Source organism: Heterodontus francisci, chromosome 9, assembly GCF_036365525.1.
Source record: "Heterodontus francisci isolate sHetFra1 chromosome 9, sHetFra1.hap1, whole genome shotgun sequence".
Lineage (NCBI taxonomy): Eukaryota > Metazoa > Chordata > Chondrichthyes > Heterodontiformes > Heterodontidae > Heterodontus > Heterodontus francisci.
In genome coordinates, this window is record NC_090379.1 from 75,661,808 (window position 1) to 75,686,298 (window position 24,491).

Sequence of the window (24,491 nt, forward strand, 5' to 3'; positions counted from 1 at the left end):
CTGCACTGGACCCAGGTCCTTCTCATGGGTCCCCAGCTGCTGACCTCTGTAACCACCTCCATCCAAGGCCTCTTGGTTTCACTCGGTAGATTTCTCCTTCCTGAGGCTGGGAAGAACAGCTCTGTCCTCTCTGATACTGCATCACTTAGTGCCTCCAGGGAGGCGTCAGAGAAATGGGGTGCCACCCAAGGATGCATACCCATGCCTACTGAGGCACCTTTGATCTCCCTGATGCTGCATCACTGAAGGCAACGGCAAGCCCAGTCATTGCTGCCGCTTGCCTTTTAAGGTTGCCCTCAGTGACCATTTCTTGTCGTTGGAACATTCTGTTTGAGAATGCTCACACCAGATGAGTAATAACCAACTGAGAGTAATTAAACAAAGTGTCATGAGCCATGCATTGAAAGCAATGCCTTCATGTTAGTTTACTTGATCACCAACACAGATGGATTCAAGAAAAGACTGGCCCTGGCTAACTATCTGTGCTTGTGTTTTTCTCCTTTCATTTTAATAGGAACTAAATCCAAATATAAAGGCATTTCATTCACAGTGTAACCCATTGGTTACCATAATTACTGTGAATCTTTTCCTGCTGGCAATTATTCATTGGGTTAGGGCATTATTTACCCATTGTTGAGGCAACTGGGTTTCCGTGACATTCTTATTATGGCAGTAGCCCCATCCCAGTTTTCTGATTGAAAGGACAATGATGGCCATTTTAACATTATTTGACTTTTTATTCGGTAGGTCCTGTCGGTGATGCAATTTTGCCAAGAATTATGAAAGCATAGTAAAAGTTTAAAATATAAAAATGTTACAGGATTGTTACTATAGAATGTTCTACAGAGGAATATATCAGGTCCTGGATAATCTAGATTAGCATTGGGAACATTTGTTGTTTATGTCATTATTAACCTCAGGGTGGCAGCAGCGACACACCACAAAATCTCAATGTACATCTGAATGTAATTTCAAATGAAATTGATCAATTTACAGTAAAAATAACTTGTAGAATGCCCTCCCTGTGGGAGAGCCTGCTAGGCTAAGATTGGGCTCATAAGCCATTTGCGAACCCACAGCCAACACTGATATCTCACATTCACCCAGCCATCCGCAAGGAAGGATCATCCTCGACATGACAGATTGCCGATGATGAAGAATTTGTGGGATGATTCACCCAGGAAAAATTCACTGTTCAAGTTTGACAAATAAAACTTTTAAAGAAAAGAAAATAGAATACTTGGTTCACTATTTTAGGTTCAAGGGGGATTTGGCTTTTACAGTACAGGAACAGGTCATCTGGCCCAACTGGTTTATGCTAGTGTTTGTACTCCATATGAACATCCTCCCAATCTAATTAGTTCTTTGCATCCTGACACTGTACTCCTCATGCATGCATCAAGCTTCCTCTTAAATCATGTTTAAAAGCCCCTTAAAAGATGCTTCTTGGATAGTCATTGGAGAGTTTGAATTTTTCGAGGAGGTGACTAGATGTGTAAATGAGAATAAAGCAGTTGATGTAGTCTATATGGACTTTAGTAAGACTTTTGATAGGGTCCTGTATGGGAGATTGGTCAACAAGGTAAGAGCCCATGGGATCCAGGGAAATTTGGCAAATTGAATCCAAAATTGGCTTAGTGGCAGGCGGCAGAGGGTGATGGTCGAGGGTTGTTTTTGCGATTGGAAGCCTGTGACCAGTGGTGTACCGTAGGGATCGGTGCTGGGACCCTTGCTGTTTGTACTGTACATTAATGATTTAGACATAGATATAGGAAGTATGATCAGTAAGTTCGCAGATGGCACGAAAATTGGTGGTGTCATAAATAGTGAGGAGGAAAGCCTTAGGTTACAGGATGATTTAGATGGGCTGGTAAGATGGGCAGAGCAGTAGCAAATGGAATTTAATCCTGAGAAGTGTGAGGTGATGTATTTTGGGAGGACTAACAAGGCAAGGGAATATACAATGGATGGTGGGACCCTAGGAAGTAAAGAGGGTCAGAGGGACCTTGGTGTATTTGTCCACAGATCACTGAAGGCAGCAGCACAGGTAGATAAGGTGGTTAGGAAGGCATTTGGATACTTGCTTTTATTAGCCAAGGCACAGAATATAAGAGAAGGGAGGTTATGATGGAGCTGTATAAAACAATATTTAGGCCACAGCTGGAGTACTGTGTACAGTTCTGGTCACCATACTATAGGAAGGATGTGATTGCACTGGAGAGGGTGCAGAGGAAATTCACCAGGATGTTGCCTGGGCTAGAGCATTTTGGCTATGAAGAGAGACTGGATAAGCTAGGGTTGTTTTCCTTAGAGCAGAGAAGGCTGAGGGGGGACCTGATTGAGGTATACAAAATTATGATGGGTATTGATTGGATAGATAGGAAGAAACTTTTTCCCTTCGCGGAGGGATCAATAACCAAGGGGCATAGATTTAAGGTAGGGGGCAGGAGGTTTAGAAGGGATTTGAGGAAAACAATTTTCACCCAGAGGGTGATTGGAATCTGGAACACACTACCTGAAGAGGTGGTAGAGGCAGGAACCCTCACAACATTTAAGGAGTATTTAGATGTGCACTTGAAATGCCATAGCATACAAGGCTACGGGCCAAGTGATGGAAAATGGGATTGGAATAGATAGGTGCTTGATGGCCAGCATGGACACAATGAGCTGAAGGGTTTGTTTCTACGCTGTATAACTCTATGACTCTCCTCATGCCCTCTCCATCTTGTCCTTTTACTCTCTAGACCTTATTCCAACTAAACCGCTGACAACCCAAACTCCATTCCTGGCTCCTACGTTATCTGACATTAATGGTTCTCTCCCCTCAGATACTGTTCCCCTCTGCTTCAAATCTGCTGTTATCACCCCATCCTCAAAAAAACAACCCTTGATTCCTCTGTCCTTGCAAACTACCATCCCATCTCCAATCCCCCTTGCCCATCAAAAATCCTTGCAAGTGTTGTCACGTCCCAAATCTGTACCCCTCTTACTTGGAACTTCATGTTTAAATCCCTCCCAATCAGGTTTCCTCCCCTGCCACAGTCCCGAACAGCTATTACTAAAGTCACAAATGACATTCTACGTGACTGTGACAAAGGTAAACTATCAGTCTTTGCTCTTCTTGACCTGTCTGCAGCTGTTAACATGGCTGATCACAAAATCCTGCTCTGATGCCTCTCCACCACTGCCTAGCTGGGTGGGACTACACTTGCCTGGTTCCATTCTTATCTATCCAATCAGAGCTAGTGATCACCTGCAACAGCTTCTCCTCCCGATCCTGCACCATTACCTCTGGTGTTCCTAAAGATCTATCCTTAGCCTCCTCCTACTTCTCTCAACGACATCATCTGAAAACACAGCATCAGTTTCCACATGTACACTGATGACATACAAAATTCTAACAGAACTGGACAGATTAGATGCAGGAAGAATGTTCCCAATGGCGGGGGAGTCCAGGACCAGGGGTCACAGTCTAAGGATTAAGGTGTAAGCCATTTAGGACTGAGATGAGGAGAGATTTCTTCACCCAGAGAGTGGTGAACCTGTGGAATTCTCTACCACAGAAAGCAGTTGAGGCCAAATCATTAAATATATTCAAGAACGAGTTAGATATAGCTCTTAAGGCTAGTGGGATCAAGGGATACGGGGAGAAAGCAGGAACAGGTTACTGAATTTTGATGATCAGCCATGATCGTATTGAATGGCGGAGCAGTGTCGAAGGGCTGAATGGCCTACTCCTGCTCCTATTTTTCTATGTTTCTAACTCTACCTCACTGTCAATTCCCTTGATCACTCCACTGTCTCTAAATTGTCAGGCACCTTGTCCGATATCCAGTACTGTATGAGCAGAAATTTACTCCAACTAAATATCAGGAAGATTGAGGCCATTGTCCTCAATCCTCATCACAAACTTCATTTCCTTGCCACCAACTCCATCCCTCACCGTGGCAGCTAAGGCTGAAGCAGACTGTTCACAACATTTGTGTTATATTTGACCCTGTGATACGTTTCTTACCACAAATCCACATCATCACTAAAACCGCCTATTTCCACCTCCATAACATTGCCTGGCTCTGCCTGTGCCTAGCTTATCTGCTACTGAAACCCTCATCCATGCATTTATTACCTCTAGACTTGACTATTCTTACACACTCCTGGCTGGTCTCCTTAGGTCTAACCTCTGCAAACTTGAGGTCATTCAAAACTCTGCTGCCGATGACCTAATTCGCCCCAAGTCGTCTCATCCATCTCTTCTGTGTTCATTGACATACAATGGCTCCCAATTAAGTAATGCCGAGATTTTAAAATTCTCAACCTTTTTTTCAATCCATCCATGGCCCCACTCCTCTCCATCCCTGTGATCTCCTCCAACCTTAGCGCCCCAACCACCCCTCCGCCCACACAAGATCACTGGGCTCCACTAATCCTGGCCTCTTGAGCATTCTTGATTTTAATTGCTCCAGCATTGGAAGCAGTGCCTTCAGCTGCCAAGGCCCTAAGCCCTGGAAATCTGAAATTACTTTCCGGGAGCGGAGAGAAGCGGACCTGTGGGGAGAACGCTGAGGGAGGAGCCAATAAATACAGCCCGAGGATCAAGGCTCAGTCACTTACCTTCCAGGAGCGGAGTGCAGAGGAGAGGACCTGTGGGGAGAATGCCAAGAGAGGAGCCGATAAATACAACCCAAGGATCAAGGCTCAGTCACTTACCTTCCAGGAGCGGAGCGGACCTGTGCGAGAGCAGTACAGGCATGCCGGAGTTTGAAAAAGAACATTGATAGCGACATCACAGGAAAGCTGCAAGGTGATTGGTTGGTGAGTAACAGTTGTTAGTGCTTTGAATTGCTTAAAAGAATCAGGGGACAGTTCTTTTTTTTTTAAACCTACCTTATAAGTGATAAGGTTAGTACCACTAAACTGTGTTTTTTTAAATTCATGTAATTTGTTAAGGACTTTAGATTGCAGTGGGTAGTGTTTGGAGTAGAACACGGCCCTACTGTAATTAGTATTTTTTAAAGGGAGTAACTAATTAATCTAAAGATAAGTCATGGCAGGAGATCTCGCACCTGTGATATGCTCCTGCTGCGCTATGTGGGAAATCAGGGACGCTTCCAGTGCTGGAGCTGCGGGTGGGTTCACTGTGGAGCATCCGTGATGCTGAGGACATCGTGGATAGCACGTTTAGCGAGGTGGTCACACCGCAGGTAATGGCTGCACAGGGAGAAAAGGGATGGGTGACCACCAGGCGGAGTAGTAGGCGCAGGCAGGTAGTGCAGGAGTCCCCTGTGGCCATCCCCCTCTCAAACAGATACACCACTTTGGATACTCTTGGGGGGGGGGGGTGGGGGGGGGGAATGGCGTCCCAGGGGTAAGCAGCAACAGCCAAGTTCCTGGCACCACAGATGGCTCTGCTGCACAGCAGTGAGGTGGGGGGGGGGGGGGGGGGGGGGGGGTGGGGGGAGCTGGTGAATTAGAGAGCCATAGTAATAGGAGATTCAATTGTAAGGGGAACAGACAGCCATTTCTGTGGCTGCAAACAAGACTCCGGGATGGTATGTTGCCTCCCTGGTGCTAAGGTCAAGGATGTCTCAGAGAGGCTGCAGGACATTCTGAAGGGGGGGGGGGGGGGGGGGTGGAGGAACAGCCAGTGGTACATGTCGGTGCCAACGACATAGGTAGAAAAAAGGATGAGGTCCTGCAAGATGAATTTAAAGAGTTAGGAACTAAATTAAAAAGCAGGACCTCAAAAGGTAGTAATTTCAGAATTACTTCCTGTGCCACATGTTAGTGAGTATAGGAACAGGAGAATAGACCAGATAAATGCATGGCTGGAGAAATGGTGCAGGAGGGATTCCTGGGACATTGGGACCAATTCTGGGGAAGATGGGACCTGTACAAGCGGGATGGGTTACACCCAGGCAGGACCGGAACCGATGTCCTCACAGGGGCGTTTGCTAGTGCTGTTGGGGAGGATTTAAACTAGAATGGGATGTTCTGCTATGGAGGGAGTGCAGCGAAGGTTCACCAGACTGATTTCTGGGATGGCAGGACTGACGTATGAAGAGAGAATGGGTCGATTAGGCTTGTATTCACTAGAGTTCAGAAGAATGGGAGGGGATCTCATAGAAACCTACAAAATTCTAACAGGACTGGACAGACTAGATGCAGGAAGGATATTCCCGATGGTGAAGGAGTCCAGGACCAGGGGTCACAGTCTAAGGATAAGGGGTATGCCATTTAGGACTGAGATGAGATTTCTTCACCCAGAGAGTGGCGAACCTGTGGAATTCTCTACCACAGAAAGTAGTTCAAGCTAAATCATTAAATATATTCAACAGTTAGATGTAGTTCTTAGGGCTAATGGGATCAAGGGATACAGGGAGAAAGCAGGAACAGGTTGGATGATCAGCCATAGTTGTAGGGTCGAATGTCCTACTCCTGATCCTATTTTTCTGTTTCTCAATCCACTCCCCCCACCCCCGCCCCTCCCAAAACTCTCCTTTCTACCTCTCCTTAAACCCACCTTCTTGACCAAGCTTTTCGTCATCTGGTTAATATTTCCTTTGGTGGTTCAGTGTCAAATTTTTATTTGATAAACATTTGTAAAATGCCTTGGGATGTTTGTTACATTAAAAACAAGTTGTTTTTGAAAAGCATCACCTCCAGGTTCCCCTCCAAGTAATACATAATCCAGATTTAGATATATACCTTCATTGGCACTGGGTGAAAATTTCAGAACTCCCTACCCAACAACGTAGTGGGGGCACTTTCACCACATGGACTGCAGCAGTTTAAGGTAGCAGCTCACCACCACTTTCTCAAGAGGAACTAGGGATGAGCAATAAGTCATGGCCTTGTTAGCGACGTCCATATTCCAAGAAATAATTTTTAAAAATGCATCAGTGAAATCTGTTTCAATGATTTCCTGTGGCAGCAGCTTTGACATTCTCACCACTCTGCAAAGAAATTCTTCCTAAGTTCTCAATTTGATGTTAGTGACTCTTATATCTATGTCTTCTTTTTCTGGACTCACCCAGAACATTGAAACATCTGCTTCACATCTCAAGGAAATAAAAATGACCCCGTCATACTCTGGTAAAGATCTGTATCAGATCTCCTCTTCCGCAGAAAAGAATCCAAGCCTGTTCTTTTTTCCTGAGAATTGCATCCCTTCAATTCTGGCTTTACCTATTGACAGGAAATGCTCCTTTTCTGAAATTATAATATTCTCTCTGTGCTTCAAAAGACAATTAAATGCTTACTACGTTCAGTACTGAGTGAATCATAGATCATTTAACAGTGTTTCTTCAGTCTGATTGTTTATGATGTGCATGCAATGTAAAAGAGAGCATTTAATGAAACTTAAAGCCTCTAGCCAGCTGCCAGTTATCCTGTTGATGTCATTGCAGAAAATAGTGTAGAAAAAGCATTGCATTTGCATCTTGAGCATCTCTGCAAATAAAACTGCTGTGGGTTCCTACAACTCTGAAAATAAAGGCCATTTCTTTAATGATTTCTATAACAACTGACAACCCACTTCAACCCTGGTCATTCCCTACTTGTCTGCTTTAAAATACACTATTCCGTAATTTTCTTTCGTTTAGTAGCGAGGTGAGAGGAGATGCATTGTCACTATAAAACTTGGTATAATTCCTCATATGAGCAATAATCATTCTCTCCACCTTGTGCCAAATAGAGCAAAAATTATGACAAAAAGGACCCAACGGCTATTATGTAATGATGCGTAGTGATGCTTAAAAAATCGACATCAATATCACAAGTTTTATTTTGTTCACCATATTTATACCACCCTAACTCCCTGTACGGAAATGTGAAAGTACATCTGAATGTATGCGATTACAAGGGCAATTTATGCATACATTATAATTAATAGAAATATGGAAGAATGATACTGACTGATAGGCAAGGGAACTCAAAGGGCCTTCGCTTCCATGTTGCAAGCTGGCAAGGTTGCAAACAAAGAAGTTTCATTATGTCCTAGAGTTTCCAAACAAGAAATATCAAAATAGAGGAGTTGCTAGAGGGATTCTCCTTGCTCTGTCCTCTTTGTTGATTAAATTTCTGCCAAAGGGAAGACGGAGGAAATCCTCCCACTTTGGAACCAACCAACCAGCCTCTAAATCCCTCCAGTGCAATGAGCACTTGCTCCCATAGGCGAACTATAAACTGTGGAAACCAAAATTTTTGGAAAGTTTTTAAACAGCATTCTGCAGCCATTTAAAATCTCAAAAGCTGTGTTTTTTTTAAAATTCCCTCGTTTTACCATTCCAGTAATTGTCCAATGTTTAGAGTGCAATTTATTAAAAAAGCAACACTTCTATTATCTTCCATCATTGCACGGAGGATATCGCTCCTTTCAAATATTTACATAAACTACAAATTAATTCCACTGTTTGTCACAAAGCTGCATTAATTGCTTTTCTAACTTCTACATTTCCCCTAATGCTAATTATCTAAATCCAAGGAGCCTTTCACTGATAAACTATTCTTTTCTTGGAAGTCACAATCACTGCATTTTTTATAAATGCACTCAAGGGGCTGAATTTTACTAGCCAAGTAGGTAAGTAAAATGGTGAAGAAAGGTTGGGGTGGAATGAAATTTTATCTGCGGCAGAGAAGGTGGAGGACAACCTTCCCACCCAGAGGCCATTTAAAAGCATCTTCCCGCCACCACCGGCACTTTACCAGGGACTGATGACACCCCCCACCCGACATGTAGGGATATCGCCCCATAAAACCTAGCGGCCCCCCTGTGGGTTGTAGGGGCAGGGGTGGGGGCTCCTGTTTGGGCAGTCTGTGGCCCACGGAGGGGCTGCCCAGCAGCAAGGGCTGCCTCTGCGGAAACCTCCCCCCACAACTGGGGACTGCCTGATTGGCCCCAGTGACCCCCAACCCCATGTACCTTGTGGGGAGGTCGGTGTCCATTTTTGAAACTGCAGTCCCAGCAGCAGTCACCACTCCTGGTGCCAAATATCCGATTGGCCGATAGCTCTTGGAGGTAGGCTCTCTCTTTTAAAGGGATGGGAGCCCCAGAGCCAGGCAATTAATCGATATAAGTAATCACCAGGTTGTTAATGCCATCTCCCAAGTTTTCTGTCAGTAATCTGTTTTCAAGATCTGACCTTTAACTTCAACAAATTTGCAACAATCTGCTTCTTAATTTCTAATCGGTTTATCTTCAGTATCCATCCTAGTTGTACAAGTATATTGAGTAACTAATTCCAAATCAGGATTAAAAAGTCCATTAAGAACTCTGGAAGATATAAATGGATATTGAAGGATGATGGATGCTTTCTTGGTCTATGGGAAGTAAAACAGATTGCTTTACAATGAATGTGTGCTTTATGTTGGCACTCCTTGTATCATAAAGAAAATCATGAAGATTATGTAAAAAAACAAATTAAAAATGCCTTTCAGTTCTAGCTCTACCAATGCCAGGATGTTTGGTCTACCTACTCTGAAGAATTTCCAAAACAGAATCGCCAACTTACTTCTAAACAGTTAAAGTTTCTCCCAGACCAAATGCAGCTCCCAATTACAATGGAAATATCCTAAGCCAAAAGTATCTCTGAATGACTATGGGGACTTTAGATCTTCATTCCTTGATAGCTATTAATAGTATTTCCCAGATGCGTCAGTGTATCATTTTGAAATGGGTATATATTTCAAACATTTTTATTCTTTCATGGGATATGGGCATCACTGGCAAGGCCAGCCTTCGTTACCCATCCCTAATCGCCCTTGACAACTGAGTGACTTGCTAGGCCATTTCAGAGGGCAGTTAAGAGTCAACCCCGTTGCTGTGGGTCTGGAGTCAAATGTAGGCCAGACCAGGTAAGGATGCCAAATTTCCTTCCCTAAAGGACATTAGCAAACCAGATGGGTTTTTACAACAATCTCTAGTTTCATGGCACCATTACTGAGACTGGCTTTCAATTCCAGATTTTTTTTTTTATTAATTGAATTCAAATTCCACAAGCTGCTGTGATGGGATTTGAATTAGTGTCCCCAGGGTATTAGCCTGCGCCTCTGGATTACTAAGTCCAGTGACATTACCACTGTTACATTACAAAAATTGTTTGAAGATAACTCTCAAGTTTTAAATATAGACTGAAAATAAATGGTAAAATGATACCAATGGTAATCACAAAGTTTTACCCAAAATTTGACCTGAGAATGAATATTGAATTAGAGTGAACAGGTAAATCTTACTTGGATACAATAATAGACACAAAACAGATAAAAATTGCAAAAGAGGCATTTACTAGATAGCATTAAGGAGTAACCATCAAATCAATTGGTGATAAGTAGATTGTGATGTATGGTCAAGAATATTGCATGGCTGTGAAAATTGGACCTTGAACAATGCTCCTGTGGTTCTAGACACATGCTTAAAATTAATTGGAAAAGATGACAAATGAAAGGGTACTTAAGTTAGCACAAGAGGAGAAAAAAAAAGAGTGAGACTAAGAATGATATTGCTTGGGAACCACAGGAGCATTATTGGGGGTGTTGCCGTCTGGAAAAGTTAATGGAAAAAGATTTCATAGAAGTCAACTTAGAAAACTAGCAAATGCGAACTAACAACTTTTAAAAAAGCTGACAATCCAAGAACTTGCCAATTATAAACTACATGAAAACACAGAGTTACATGGTCTTTGTAATTTAAGATGTAGCTAATCCTACATTCCTTCACTTGTACTGTATAAGAGATGAGGAAAAAAATAAGTACTTGAAGTCTGAAAGAGAAAATCCAAATGTTAAAAACACAAAGTCGGTAGTGCATTTCTAGGGAGACCACAGTCCTGCTCCCAGAATACTTCCACATTTCTACATTAAAAACTATGTATTTTGGTTAATTTCAAGCATCATAATGTTCACTTCTTAATCTTAAAAGAATAATGTAAAAGGTAGCATTTTTTTTTCAACAGGCTAACCAATCTATCACTTCCCTAAAAGTCGTCACTCTTCCACATCTAAACCTCCCCCACTCTCAGTTCACGAACACAGTATTCCATCTGACTCTTCGTCCTGCCCCTCCCTCAGTCACATCTGTTCCTCCAACTCTCCCAGTTCATACTGGGACTCTTTTCACTCTTCCCAATTGAACCGGCCACTTTTCTTCCACCTCCCTATTCAAGGTGATACTCATCTACTTCTCTTTTCCTACCCTGCCCCATAAACATGGCATTCTTCTATGCCTCCAACCCAGTTGAAACTGGCACATTTTCTCTTCCACTTCAATACATTGTCACCTGTTTCGCTCCTCTTCCTCTCGGGTGTTTCTCTTGCTATCCGTTCCCTCCTTCACTCTCTGCTGCACCTGCCCAAATCTTATTGAAAAATTATCGCTGCCGTATACTAAATACTAGAATTCCCACCTACAGTATGAAATGGTGAGAATCACTTGGCAACCAAACAGGGGTAGCAGCATGCTGTGAAGTAGGGTGCAATCTGCACTGATATTTGTCAGCAAATAGTGACATGGGACTGGGTGTCTGAAACACTGACAGTTGGCATGTATGCAAATACTTAATAAGGGTCAGAGTCTGCTGATACCCAAGAGCCTCAGACTTGGGTCTCTTCTTTTGTGAGAACAAGAATGGGAAGGAGCAGGGGTAAGTTGACAATAGCACCAAAGTCACCAATTATCCTGTGTGCTATGAGCTTTTGGAGGGCCATGTAATTGACAGGCTCAGATGGGCAATTTATTACATGCATTATATCCAACCCCCAAGATTATAACTTTCATACCATTGCAAGGGACTTGGAAAATGTATTTAAATTGCCTCTTTTATATCCTCTGGGCATTTCAAAGTGATTCACAGCCAATTTATTGCTCTTGAAGCTTCATTGCTATTGCTTTGTAAACAAATGTGGCTGCCAATTTGCACACAGAAATCTCCAACGAACAGCAAATGAGGTATATGGTAAGTTCTGTTTTGATGACGTTAGTTAAAGAGTGTATAGTGGACAGAACACCAGAACTCCCTACTTTTCACCCAATAGTGCCATGGTTTTTTTTAAATTCACCTGAACAAGGGTTACATTTAGAATGCAGCACTTGCCTAGCTTTGGTCTAGACTCTGTGTTCAAATTCTGTAGTGGAGTTTGAGCTCAATCAAAAGCAACATTACCACTAAGTTAATATGATACTTAAAATGAGGCCTCACAATTATGACATTTTTCTAATTTCCCATGCTTCTTTATAGTTTTCAATCTGTCTAATAAATTATCGATCCATTTAATGAGCTAGATAGCCAATTGAAATTGCTGTGGGCTTTTATTCAATTAAAAACTGGTATGAGACGACAAAATCACATTTCATGTCCGACTTCTACATGTAGCAGAGAGGCCATTATTCTGGGCTCAATTTGAACTCAGGCCTGAGAAGCAAAAGCTAATGCATGAACCGATTGAACTACCTAGTCCCCAAACGGGTTAATTTCAAACATTACCAAGTGTTTTCTTCATCGCTGTTAAGTATTATGGCTAACCGAGACAAAAAATACAATTTTTAAAGTAAACATGGGAGAAGACCCAATACAATCTAGTTGAACATTTGAGATAGAAGGTTGCAATCTTCCATCTTCTATAATTATATAAAAGTAAATATACATACTCTGTTCGCTCAAAATATTGTTCAACTGTAGCAAAATAAACAGAAAATGTACTGCTGTTGACCAGTCCAAGATTATACCAGGTGACCTCTGACTGGGCTAGATAATGACAGAAAACGCCAGCAGTGGAGATGAACAATATGTAAGTGAGGTAAAAGGTATTTACCTATACTATGAAGTGGTGGGCAGCCAAATAATGTTCCATTAATTACACAAATGTATGGAAAAATCTAAGTGCTACCTATATTTTTCATATCAGCATTCAAAACTATGGTAGAGAGTGTACTGTTATGGTCATTAAATGGGAAAAATTCTTTTGGTGGTTCTTTTTTCGTGTGTATGCACTCAGAAAAGCAGCTAATCCTAATCATACTCAATTACAGTAAATTTCCCCACATTCCTTTCATTTCCCTAACCACATTTTTCCATGGCATCTTCCTTACTGATGATTCATCTTTGTTTTCCACCCACCCATTCAAACTACTCCCCACATAAATCAATGGTTTTCCCATGGATTGGTTAATCTATATTTTAATTAGTCAATATCTAAGCAAAATAAGACAGACTTGTATTTATAAAGCGCCTTTCACAACCTTGAGATGTCCAAATGTGCTTTACACCCAATAAAGTACGTTTTGACAAAAGCAAATGCTGGAAATCTGAAATAAAAACAGAAAATGCTGTAACTACTCAGCAGATCAGGCAGCATCTGTGGAGAGAGTAAACAGTGTTAACATTTCAGGTTGATGACCTTCCAGCAGAACCTGCAAAAGTTAGAGATGTAATAGCATATGAACGAGCAGCAAAAAGAACGAAAGGGAAAGCCTGTGATAGGGAGTAAGACAGAAGAGATTAAATAACAAAAGGGTTGGTGGTGCAAGGCCAAAAGGGAGCGGTAATGGGACAACTAAATAAACAGATGTATCTTCAGAAGATGTGATGGCAGAATGAACAGCTGCCACGCAAAAGCAAGAGTGAAACCAAAACCAGCAAAGAAAAAGGAACAAAATGGGGGCAGAGGTTAGTTACAATCTGAAATTGTTGAACATTCAGTAAGGAAATTTTAAAGTGCCTAATCAAAGGATGAGATGCTGTTCCTTGAGCTTCATTGGAATACTGCAGGAGGCCAAGGACAGAGAGGTCAGCATGGGAACAAGGTGGAGAATTAAACTGACAGGCAACCAGAAGTCAGGACCATGGTTGCAGATGACCTCTCATCCAACCTGAAATGTTAACAGTTTCTCTCTCTGCAGACGCTGCCAGACCTGCTGAGTATTTCTAGCATTCGTAGCATTTTGCATTTGTACCAGGGAAGAGTAGGCGATGGACCATGTGAAGGTGAGAGAAGGGTGAAAATTGGAAGCAAAGTTGAAGAAGTTTTCCAGTTCAGGGCAAGTGCAGGAACCTGCAGCGATAGAGTCGTCAATGTAAAAAGAGGTAAGGGATGGGGCCTCGATTAGGGCTGGAACAAGGAATGTTCCACGTACCCTACAAAAAGGTAGGGATAGCTAGGACCCATGCAGGCACCCATAGCAACATCTTTTATTTGGAGGAAGTGTATAGAGTTAAAGGAGAAGTTGTTCAATGAGAACAAGTTCAGCCAGGCAGAGGAAAATAGTGATGGATGGGGGACTGGTTGGGCCTCTGTTCAAGGAAGGAGCAGACAGCCTCGAGAATATCGTGGTGGGTGTTAAGAGGTGCAAAGTGATTGGACATCCATGGTGAAGGGGAAACAGGGCAGCAAACAGGAGACTGTTGAAGTGATGGACAGCATTGGAAGAGTCATGGATGCAGGCAGGAAGAGACTGGACAAGGCGAGAAAAAATACAATCTAGATAGGATGATGGGTCTAACAGGGTAATCCTGTTTGTGGATCTTGGGAAGGAGGCAATTTGGGGTTGGGGGACTATGAGGTTGGAGGCCGTGGAGGAAAGATCCCCAGACGAGATGAGGTCAGTGACAGTCCTGGAGACGATGGCTTGATGTTCAGTGGTGGGGTCATGATCCAAGGGGAGGGTAGGAGAAAGTATTGGTGAGTTGGCAATTGGCCTCTGCAAGGCAAGGGTCAGCTCACCAGACAGCAGTAGCACCCTTATCCTTTTAATTTTTTGAAGTGTATTCACTGTTGTAATGCAGCACCATACTAAATATTTCAGACCCATTTTTCTTAAGTATAATACTTCTGTATATGCACCAGCATTAAAAACTAAGAAACCATTGTGGAATATGAAATTATGCTTAGTTCAGATCAGAACTGTTCCAACTGAATAAATATTACCTGAGTGAAAGATCCTTAACCACAGTATACTTGCCAGTTAATTTGCTATCAGGAATTCATCACCCTCATTTGCACAATGATACTATCAATTTATTGTATGGGCCAAGTGAGTTACATCAAATGTTACATTCCGTTAAATTAATTTGCAACACTACTAATTGTTAATGTCCACCGTTTCAACAGTATTTAAATATCGCCTTTAACGTTGTAACTCTATGATGCACCTTGAAATGTTTTATCAAACAAAAGTTGTCACTGAGCCACTTAAGTATATTAGGCCGTATGACCAAAAACTTGGTCAAAGAGGTAGGTTTTAAGCAGCATCTTAAAAGGAGAAAACAGAGGTGGAGAGGTTTGAGATGGTAATTCCAAAACCTAGCGCCTTGGCAGCTGAAGGCACGGATATCAATGGTGGAGTGTTTAAAATCAGGGATGCTCAACAGGCCAGAATTGGAGGAGTACAGATATCTCAAAGGATTCACCTGACTCTGAAAGAGGTTGGCAAGTTTCTCCCTCCTCTTTCAACATTCAGACAGGGGCACCTGGTCCACTCCCCAATCACCCCCAAAAATCCCTCCCCTTTCCACAGCACTTTCCCCTGCAAGCGTGGGAGATGCAACACCTGCCCTTTTACCACCTCACATCTCGCTGTCTAAGGCCCCAAACACTCATTCCAGGTAGAACAATAATTTACTTGCATCACCCATTAACACCCACTTTTGCCTTACACCATCATCCCTCTTGCCATTTAAACTCACCTGCCTTCCACCCTATCAAAGACCTTTGTTTTTGCTCTTACCTTTCTTTCCCTACCCCCTTTCCTTGCCTCTACACTTGCTTAAAGCCTGTTGCATCTCTTTTCTCGGTTCTGTTGAAAGATCACGGTCCTAAAACATTAACTCTGTTTCTTTCTCCACAGACCCTGCCAGACCTGAGTATTTCCAGCATTTTGTTTTGATTTCAAATTTCCAGAATCCGCAGTATTTTGCTCTTGTTTCTTGGAGAGTTATGAGGTCGGAGGAGATTAGAGAGAGGGAGGTGTGAGGCCATGGAGGGATTTGAAAACAAGGATGAGTGAACACAGGGGTACTGAGTGAATGAGACTTTGCTGCCCATGTCCCAACTCTCACCGAGTTTTGGATGACCTCAAGTTTAGAGGGTAGAATGTGGGAGGCCAGCCAGGAGCGCATTGGAATAGTCAAGTCTGGAGGTAACAAAGACATGGATTTCACACAAATTAACTTATCGTGTAGGTACTCAAATTACCAATCATACTCAGGATAAAAAGTAACAGTTTCTTGTTCTATGTGATACTGCATCGTTTCAAATCCTAAAGTAAGCATTTAAAATGAAACTAAACTTAAGCTTTTTGCAACAGTTAACAGTGCATTAAACATTGCACTTAGGAGGTGGTTACAATAATGGTCAGAAGTCATCGCAGGAGGTTCAAAACAGGATTCACGCTCTTCTAAATTAGCGAATTGAGACAACCACAAACAAGAGTTTCGCAGTAGATACCTCTCCCAGTTATAGACCTACCAATCTAGAAAAACAAACAAGAAAAGGAAGTTTCATTTTTGTTGATAAAACAATTGAATTGGTCACCTGGACTATATAAATCTCTAGTATTATTTCAATGTTTTATGAAGAATAAAGAGTATGCAAAAAATGTCCTATTCGGCAGTGCGGCAGTTCATAGAAAAAAAGCTTTATTAAGGAAAGATTTAGTGTTCAAATGATTTATTTACTATAATACATTGTAGATGGTGTCAAAATCTTAAGAGTTTTCATATCAGTCCCACCGAGGCAAATAACAACACTGAGCAAAATGAGTTGTTTTCATAGTGAACTAGCACCCAAACCTACACAAAACATACTAGCAGCAGAATGTGTACCAAATGATAAACAATTCTCTGAAAGGAAAAGTAGTATTCTGACAATAGCTGCAAATTTTAACTGACTGTTTATGAACTAAATTAGAATTGATGCTATTCATACAGATAGTTTCCCCACCAAGTACTGACTACATCCCATCCAGCTCACCAATTTATTTTACATCAACTTCCAGGAAAACTTACAGCACTTACTCAAATTAATAAAACTTCTACTTAAAGCAGAATCATTTTACAGCAAAATGGGTACCGATTTGAAAAGAAAGTGTTTTTTTTAAAAACAAAATGATGTTACATACATGTAATTTGAACAATGTAAGCTAAAATAATAATCTAAATAAATTTCATACAAAATACCACATGAAGTAACAGGAATACAAGCTTTACAAAATTATACATTGACTGTTGTGTGTAATTGCCAATACCCAAAATATTTATTGCTATGTTCGCAATATTTAAGTCATAACAGATTACTTGTTAGGGTCACAATAAAATGAGTTAACAGAAACAAGTAGTACTTATAGCTATTTTAATACACCATCTTTATTGCAAACACAACATGTGAAAGCCATATAATTGAAGATTATGGAAAGATTTACAATCTGGTATGAAAAATGACTTTTCTATACACCCAATATTCTCCTCTTTCTTCCCAAAGAGGAAACTTATTTCTAAAAATGCATTAGGATAAGGTACAAGACCAACCAGGAATTAAACACATGCATTATTTTCCAACAATTAAGGATACTATAAAAGTCTACACTTTATCCTTTAAATGAAACAAATGCAATAAGACAAACAGGATAAAACGGCGGTAATTTTAAGCTCAGTCTTTTCTCCTGAACTGATCCTTCTTGTGCTGCAGGTCATTAAAATAAATGGATTTTCCCGTAACAAAGAGAACCACCACAGTTTTATGACCAGTAAACAGAAGGTGCAGTTAGACATCAAGTCTTTTACAGTGCACCTGGCAATTTTTCGTAAAACTACATTTTCAGAAGCAGTGCAAGTGTTGGGAGGCTGCTAATGACAGCATGTCCATATACCCACCCACACAAATATGTCAGGACACAACCACAATGACTCCCAAAACAGCACAAATAAAAGGTCAAATCCAGTCAAACACATGGAATTCTTTTATATTATATTGTTGGCTGTGAAATATATTTGACTTCATTTTGTACAATTTAGTGTATACATAAACTCTGTTATTCACAACTGTCAAAAAGTTTGTGAAGAAATCAACCACAAAAGAATCCACAGAAACTGTCAAGATTGTTTTTCTTTCATGCAGCAAGTGGAATGTATTTATTGCAGCAGTTTGTTTTGTACACAGTAATTTTAGAAATTCCATTAATACCCACACTTACAATTGTCTCCTTTGGAAAGTGAGGAAAGGAAAGCTAGATTGATCTTAAAGCAATTCTGCTATTATAGTTTGCAAATGCATAACCTTTTTAGGTCGTCCAAACGTTAGAAATTGGGCTGTCAGATACCCAGTTTAGCGCTTCTAGTAATGACGTCTGTTCCTATTTTGTTCATATGATATCAAGTTGATCTGTCTGCATCTGTGTTTGGAACTGCTGAGATGGTGGTGGCGGTGGGGGCAATGGTAACAGTGGTTCTACCAACTGACCTGTACAAGGCTCCTCAGGAGGGGTGAACGTTTCTACAATTTCCCCATTGTAAAAGAGGAACTGGCATTGCTGAATAAATGTCTCAATTGCAGACTGATTTACTGCAGCGTTGGTAAGGCCATCTGGTCTCAGGAAGGTAGGCCAGAAACAAATAGCAAGATTATCTGCTATCATACGATTTGTTTTGCTCTGCTGACTAACCCTGCAACAGAACAGAACACAAGAAAACTATCAGTTTTTAGAAACATATATACATCAACATTAAACATTAAAAATGGAGGGTCAGCCTCAGATCTCCTGGTCTGGCTTGTCTCTGGTTCAGACACTAAATACTTTCTAATGACCACTAATTTGAACAAACAGCAGCCACAAAATTGAAAGTTTGCAACCTTCCAGCAAAGAAACTTCAAGGGCAGATATTAATTAACTTTGATAAGTAAATTTTAGATTTTATATCTATTAATAAAGTATATCACTTCAAATTCTAACAATTATTAACCATACATTCAAGATGGTCAGTTGAACATAACATTTTAGAAGAAATAATCTGGTCAAAAGTACAGCTGAACCAAGGATAAAGTATTATTCAGTAATGTTCACAACTTCTTCCTATGGTGTACAAACTTAATGTCTTATTATTTGTTTCTTTAAATCTTTTCTGGTATTTACTTTCAGACAAGAATTTCGTAAAGTGCCACATAATACCCTTGCCAGCAAAATTGAAGGCAATGAAATAAAAGGGACTGTGACTGCATGGAAACTAAGTTCACTGAGTGACAGGAAACACAGTTGTGGTGCATGCTTGTTTTTCAGACTGGAGGAAGGTATACAGCAGGGTTCCTCAGGGCCGGGTACCAGGACCACTGCTTTTTCTTAACATATAAATGGTCTAGACTTGGGTGTAGAGGGCACAATTTCCAAATTTGCAAATGGCACAAAACTTGGAATATAGTAAACTGTGAAGAGGACAGTGATAGACTTCAGGAGGACATAGACAGGCTGGTGGAATGGGCAAGCACGTGGCAGATTAAATTTAATGCAGAAAAGTGTGAAGTGATACATTTTGATAGGAAGAATGAGGAGAGGCAATATAGGGTACAATTCTGAAGGGGGTGCAGGAACAGAAAGTCCTGAAGGTATATGTGCACAAATCATTGAAGGTAGCAGAGAAGGTTGAGGTGGTGATTAAAAAGGCATATGGGATCCTGGGCTTTATCAATAGAGGCATACAGTACAAAAGAAAGTTAGGACAAATATGAATCTTTATACAACACTGGTTTGGCCTCAACTGGAATATTATGCCCAGTTCTAGGCACCGCACTTTAGGAAGGGTGTGAAGGCTTTAGAGAGAATATAGAAAAGATTTACCGTAATGGTTCCAGGGATAACAGACTTCAGTTATTTGGATAGACTGGAGAAGCTGGGGCTGTTCCCCTTGGAGAAGGACAGGCTGAGAGGGGAGTTGATAGAATTGTTCAAAATCATGAGGAGTCTAGACAGAGTAGACAGACAGAAACTGTTCACATTGGTGGAAGGGTTGAGAACCCAAGGACATCGATTTCAGGTGAATGGCAAAAGAACCAATGGCAACATTATGCAGCGAGTGGTTAGCATCTGGAATGCACTGCCTGAGAATGTGGTGGAGGCAGATTCAATCATGGCTTTCAAAAGGGAATTGGAAAAGTGCCTAATCAATCTATGCATAAGGCTTAAAATAAGATGCATGGATTTTCTTCTTGATCACTGTCCAGTGACCATCCCTGGAAAGTACACATCAGGATCAAGTTACACTCTGATGCTCCAAATACTGATATTCACTACAACTCGCACAAAGAATGGTCTTTCATGGGAGGTACCAAGAACCTTCCTGACTAGTATGTGCAGCACACATTTTTTCACAGCTCTTCACTATGGATCAGCAACCACTTTTATTCATTCATGTTTAAATGTTTTCTGGATTTTGTTAGACTATCCCAAACATAAATCTCACAAACTGTAATAAGATACCATTCAAAATTACAACAGGAATAAAAATGTAAAATGCTGGAAATATTCAGGTCAAGCAGGAATTCCGTTAGTGCTCGTGCAATCCAATGGACACAATAAAACATACTAAAGCACAGAAGCCTGGATAGATAAATCCATCTAGTAGGGAAATTACATGTAAATATTAAAGTAGTTCCAGCAGCAGCAACACCATCTGAGTCCAATAAACCACTGCTGGAAACTACTCAAGATATAAAAATAGATTTTTAGAGAAAGAAAAACAGCAAAAACAAGGCAAGAAAACAAATTTAAAAAATTAAACTGGGCAAAAATTGCAGTTGAACAAGCAAACTCTGCCCTAGCTTTACAAATTATTTAAAGTATTTTATTCAAATCTAGTTCTGAAGCAAGTTTATTCCCATTACTTGGCTGTTATAGAATTTCATCCCTGTGTTTTTCAAAAGCTATAAACAAGCTATAATCTATTTTCTTGAATACAGTCAGATTATTATGGAATTTGGAGATAATTACTACTCAAAGTCAGAATCCAAGTCACTTCAATTGAAGATTCCTGTAACATCATTCCAACAAGGAAAGACCATGTATAGAATTGTGCAGATGTTCCATGTCAGTAGAAATTAAAACCACAAGCAAATGAGGCACAGCTATTGTGAAGATACTGCTCTGATCAGAAACTGGTTTGGAAAGTACTTGACAGAAAAGGGGCAATGTTTTACATGAGTGAGGATAACAATTAAATTGTGAGTGATTTATGGAGGACTGCAGTTTCTTGAGTTAAAATAATTACTGCATTTTCATGGATTTGGAAAGAATTCAAGATGCATGAAAGTTCTATAAAGTTGAGTCATCTGTCTATAAAGGGCTTACAATTTGCAGTGAAAGAAGTGGGATTTTATTGAAACAATACCTGTTCTTCCAGGTATTAAGAGGCTTCTCATTTCCTGGCTCAGAGCCTAAATTCTATACAGACAATGTTTTTCTCTAATTCATTAATACAGCCAGCTTTTCCAACTATAAAAGAACAGTATGTTATTCTGTCAACATAAAAAATGAACTAATTAAGATAATGGCCTCCATTTGCACCTGGGGGTTAACGAACAATTCCCCTTGAGATGGAACAGGAACAAGGATTTCAAATACCTGGAGGAAAGAAATTACTGATCTATCAGAACCAATTCTTTTTCCAAAATTACATAAGATGATTTAACTTGTTGGGTTGCACTGTCACTTTTATTGCTAGAAGTCAGTGTGCTCAACTTCCAGTGTTCTTCCCTTTTTATTATGCACATTCCAAATGCTTCTGGCTCATTATCCCTCATACCACTATCAGATTTGCTATTTCCATGAAATGGAAGCATCCATGAATCATTCTTGAATATTTGCACCCTTCTCCAAGCAAGAAAGGAAATGCTCTACCTTATTGGGTATGAACCATGCACAGAACAAATGTATAGGAAAGTTACTCACCATTTTCCATCCTGGATGTGGCTTCTCTTTCCAAAGGTATAAATGGTGGTGGACAATTAAGCAACAAACAGGCAGAGGAGGCTTCATGAATATCCCTATTCTCAATGATGGCAGAGTCTGGCTCGTAAAAGACAAGACTGAAGTGCTTGCAACCATCTTCTGCCAGTCCCGAATGGACGATCTATTTTGGCATCCTCCTGAGGTCCCCACCATCACAGAAGCCAATCTTCAGCCAATTCGATTCACTCCACGTGACATCATGAAATGGCTGAGCGGACTGGACACAGTAAAGGCTATGGGTCCTGAAAATATGCCGGCTGTAATACTGAAGACTTGTACTCCGCACTTGACACACCACTAGCCAAACTGTCCAGGACAATTACAACACTGGTATCTACCTGACAATGTGGAAAATTGCCCGGATATGTCCTGTTTACAAAAAGCAAGACAAATCCAATCCAGCCAATTACTGCCCAACATCCTACTTTCAATCATCAGCAAAGTGACAGAAGGTGTCATCGACAGTGCTATCAAGCGGCACTTAATCACAAATAACCTGCCCACCGATGCTCAGTTTGGGTTCCAACAGGACCACTCAGCTCCAGACCTCACTGCAGCCTTGGTCCAAAAATGGACAAAAGAGCTGATCTCCAGACATGAGGTGAGCGTGACTGCCCTTGACAGGCCGAGTGAGACATCAAAGAGCTGTAGCAAATTGAAATCAATGGAAATCGGGTGAAAACACTCCACTGGCTGGAGTCATACCTAGCAAAGGAAGACAGTTGTGGTTCTTGGAGACCAATCATCTCAGCTCCAAGTCATCATTGCAGGAATTCCTCAGGGCACAGTCTTAGGCCCTACCATCTTCAGTTGCTTTATTAATAACCTTCCCTCTATCATAAGGTCTGACGTGGGAATGCTCGCTGATGATTATGTGGTATTCACTGCCATTGGCAATTCCTCAGATAATGAAGCAATTCATGTCTGCATGCAGCAACACCTGGGCAACATTCAGGCTTGCTAACTGACAAGTAACATTCTTTCCACAAAAGTGCTTAGCAATGGCTATCTCCAACAAGAAAGAGTCTAACCACCTCCCTTGATGGTCAATGGCATCGAATATCATCGAATCCCCCAACATCAACATCCGCGGAGTCACCATTGACCAGAAACTTGTGGACCAACCATACAAATACTGTGGCTACAAGAGCAGGTCAGAAACTGAATATTCTGCAGCGAGTGACTCACCTCTTGACTTCCCAAAGCCTTTCCACCATCTTCAAGGCATAAGTCAGCAGTGTGATGGAATACTCTCCACCTGCCTGGATGAGTACCATTCCAACAACACTAAAGAAGCTTGACACCATCCAGGATAAAGCACCCCCTTTGATTAGCACCCCATCCACCACCTTAAACATTCACTCCCTCCACCAATACACCATGGCTGCAATGGGTGGCATCTACAAGATGCAGTGCAACTCGCCAAGGCTTCTTCAGCAGCATCTTCCAATCCCGCGAGTGTTGCCACCTAGACGATGGCAGCGGGCGGATGGGATATCATCACCTCCAAGTCATAAAACATCCTGACTTGGTAATATATCGCTGTTCCTTCATCACTGCTCGGTCAAATTCCAGGAACTCCCTGCCTAATAGCACTGTAGGAGTACCTTCACCACCCAGACTGCAGCAATTTATGAAGGTGGCTTACCACCACCTTCTCAAGGGCAATTAGGCATAGGCGATAAATGCTGGCCTTGCCAGTGATGCCCATGTCCCATGAATGAATAAGCAAAAGCAATGTGTCTCAAGTGGTTTTTGAGCCCATTATTGCATATTCATGGAAGAATTAGTAGTGCTTCTTCTATATTCCCTGATGCTATTAGCTAACTCACTATGATGGATCAACCAGGTCTCACATTTCCTATGGGTGTGCTGTTAGGCACTAGGTAGGGATTAACTAATTTCTGCTGCACAAACCATTCATCATTATCCATTCAATTGATGGGGGGTTCTTATCAGCCTGCTTTAATCTTAATTAGCTTTAGGATTTTGAAAATGTTTTTGCTGTGAACCTGTGGACTATATGTGCAAATTTAAAACAACAATGGGAAATGTATATGAGGTTTAACATATCAAGAGATTTCTTCAGGGAGGTTAAGTGATTAGAAGTTCTTTTATCAGTTATTTGATGGGGGGGGAAGCGCTGATCATATTACACCTAGAAAGCCACTTTCATTTTGAAGATGGCAATTTGTACTGCTACCCCCAGATATGTTACCTTTTTGACAGAGATCAGGACTCATGATGTTAGACCTCCGTTGACATCAAGGGATTTCTTTTCTTGCAATTTTACAGATAGGAAAGCAAAATTTTTATTTTACTCTATTTCTTATTTCAATTAACTCAATCAGCCTAATTATTTAAAGACTGCTTGAGAGTTACATCCAGAGCCTATTTTTAACTGCAGGTGGGAATGCAGCCCAACGAATGGCTGGCTCATCAGATGCCTGGCCTAATGTAATGGTTATTAGCATGCGGCCGGTTAACTAAAATGGAAGTTATAATTGAGTGG

General features: G+C 41.2%; 1 protein-coding gene across 4 annotated transcripts in view; it reads right to left on the reverse strand.

The window, feature by feature from the left end:
* Nucleotides 1-16,608: 16,608 nt before the first annotated feature.
* The window catches only part of arhgap5 (Rho GTPase activating protein 5), an 86,536-nt gene continuing 78,653 nt past the window's right edge, over nucleotides 16,609-24,491 (reverse strand). For 3 of the 4 annotated variants that reach the window (XM_068039339.1, XM_068039337.1, XM_068039338.1), the window contains one exon: nucleotides 16,609-18,647. In XM_068039339.1, coding sequence (XP_067895440.1) covers nucleotides 18,347-18,647 — 301 coding nt within the window. In that variant the 3' untranslated portion in view covers nucleotides 16,609-18,346. The remainder of the gene's footprint in view (nucleotides 18,648-24,491) is intronic. The other variant, XR_010975721.1, reaches the window with a different exon arrangement.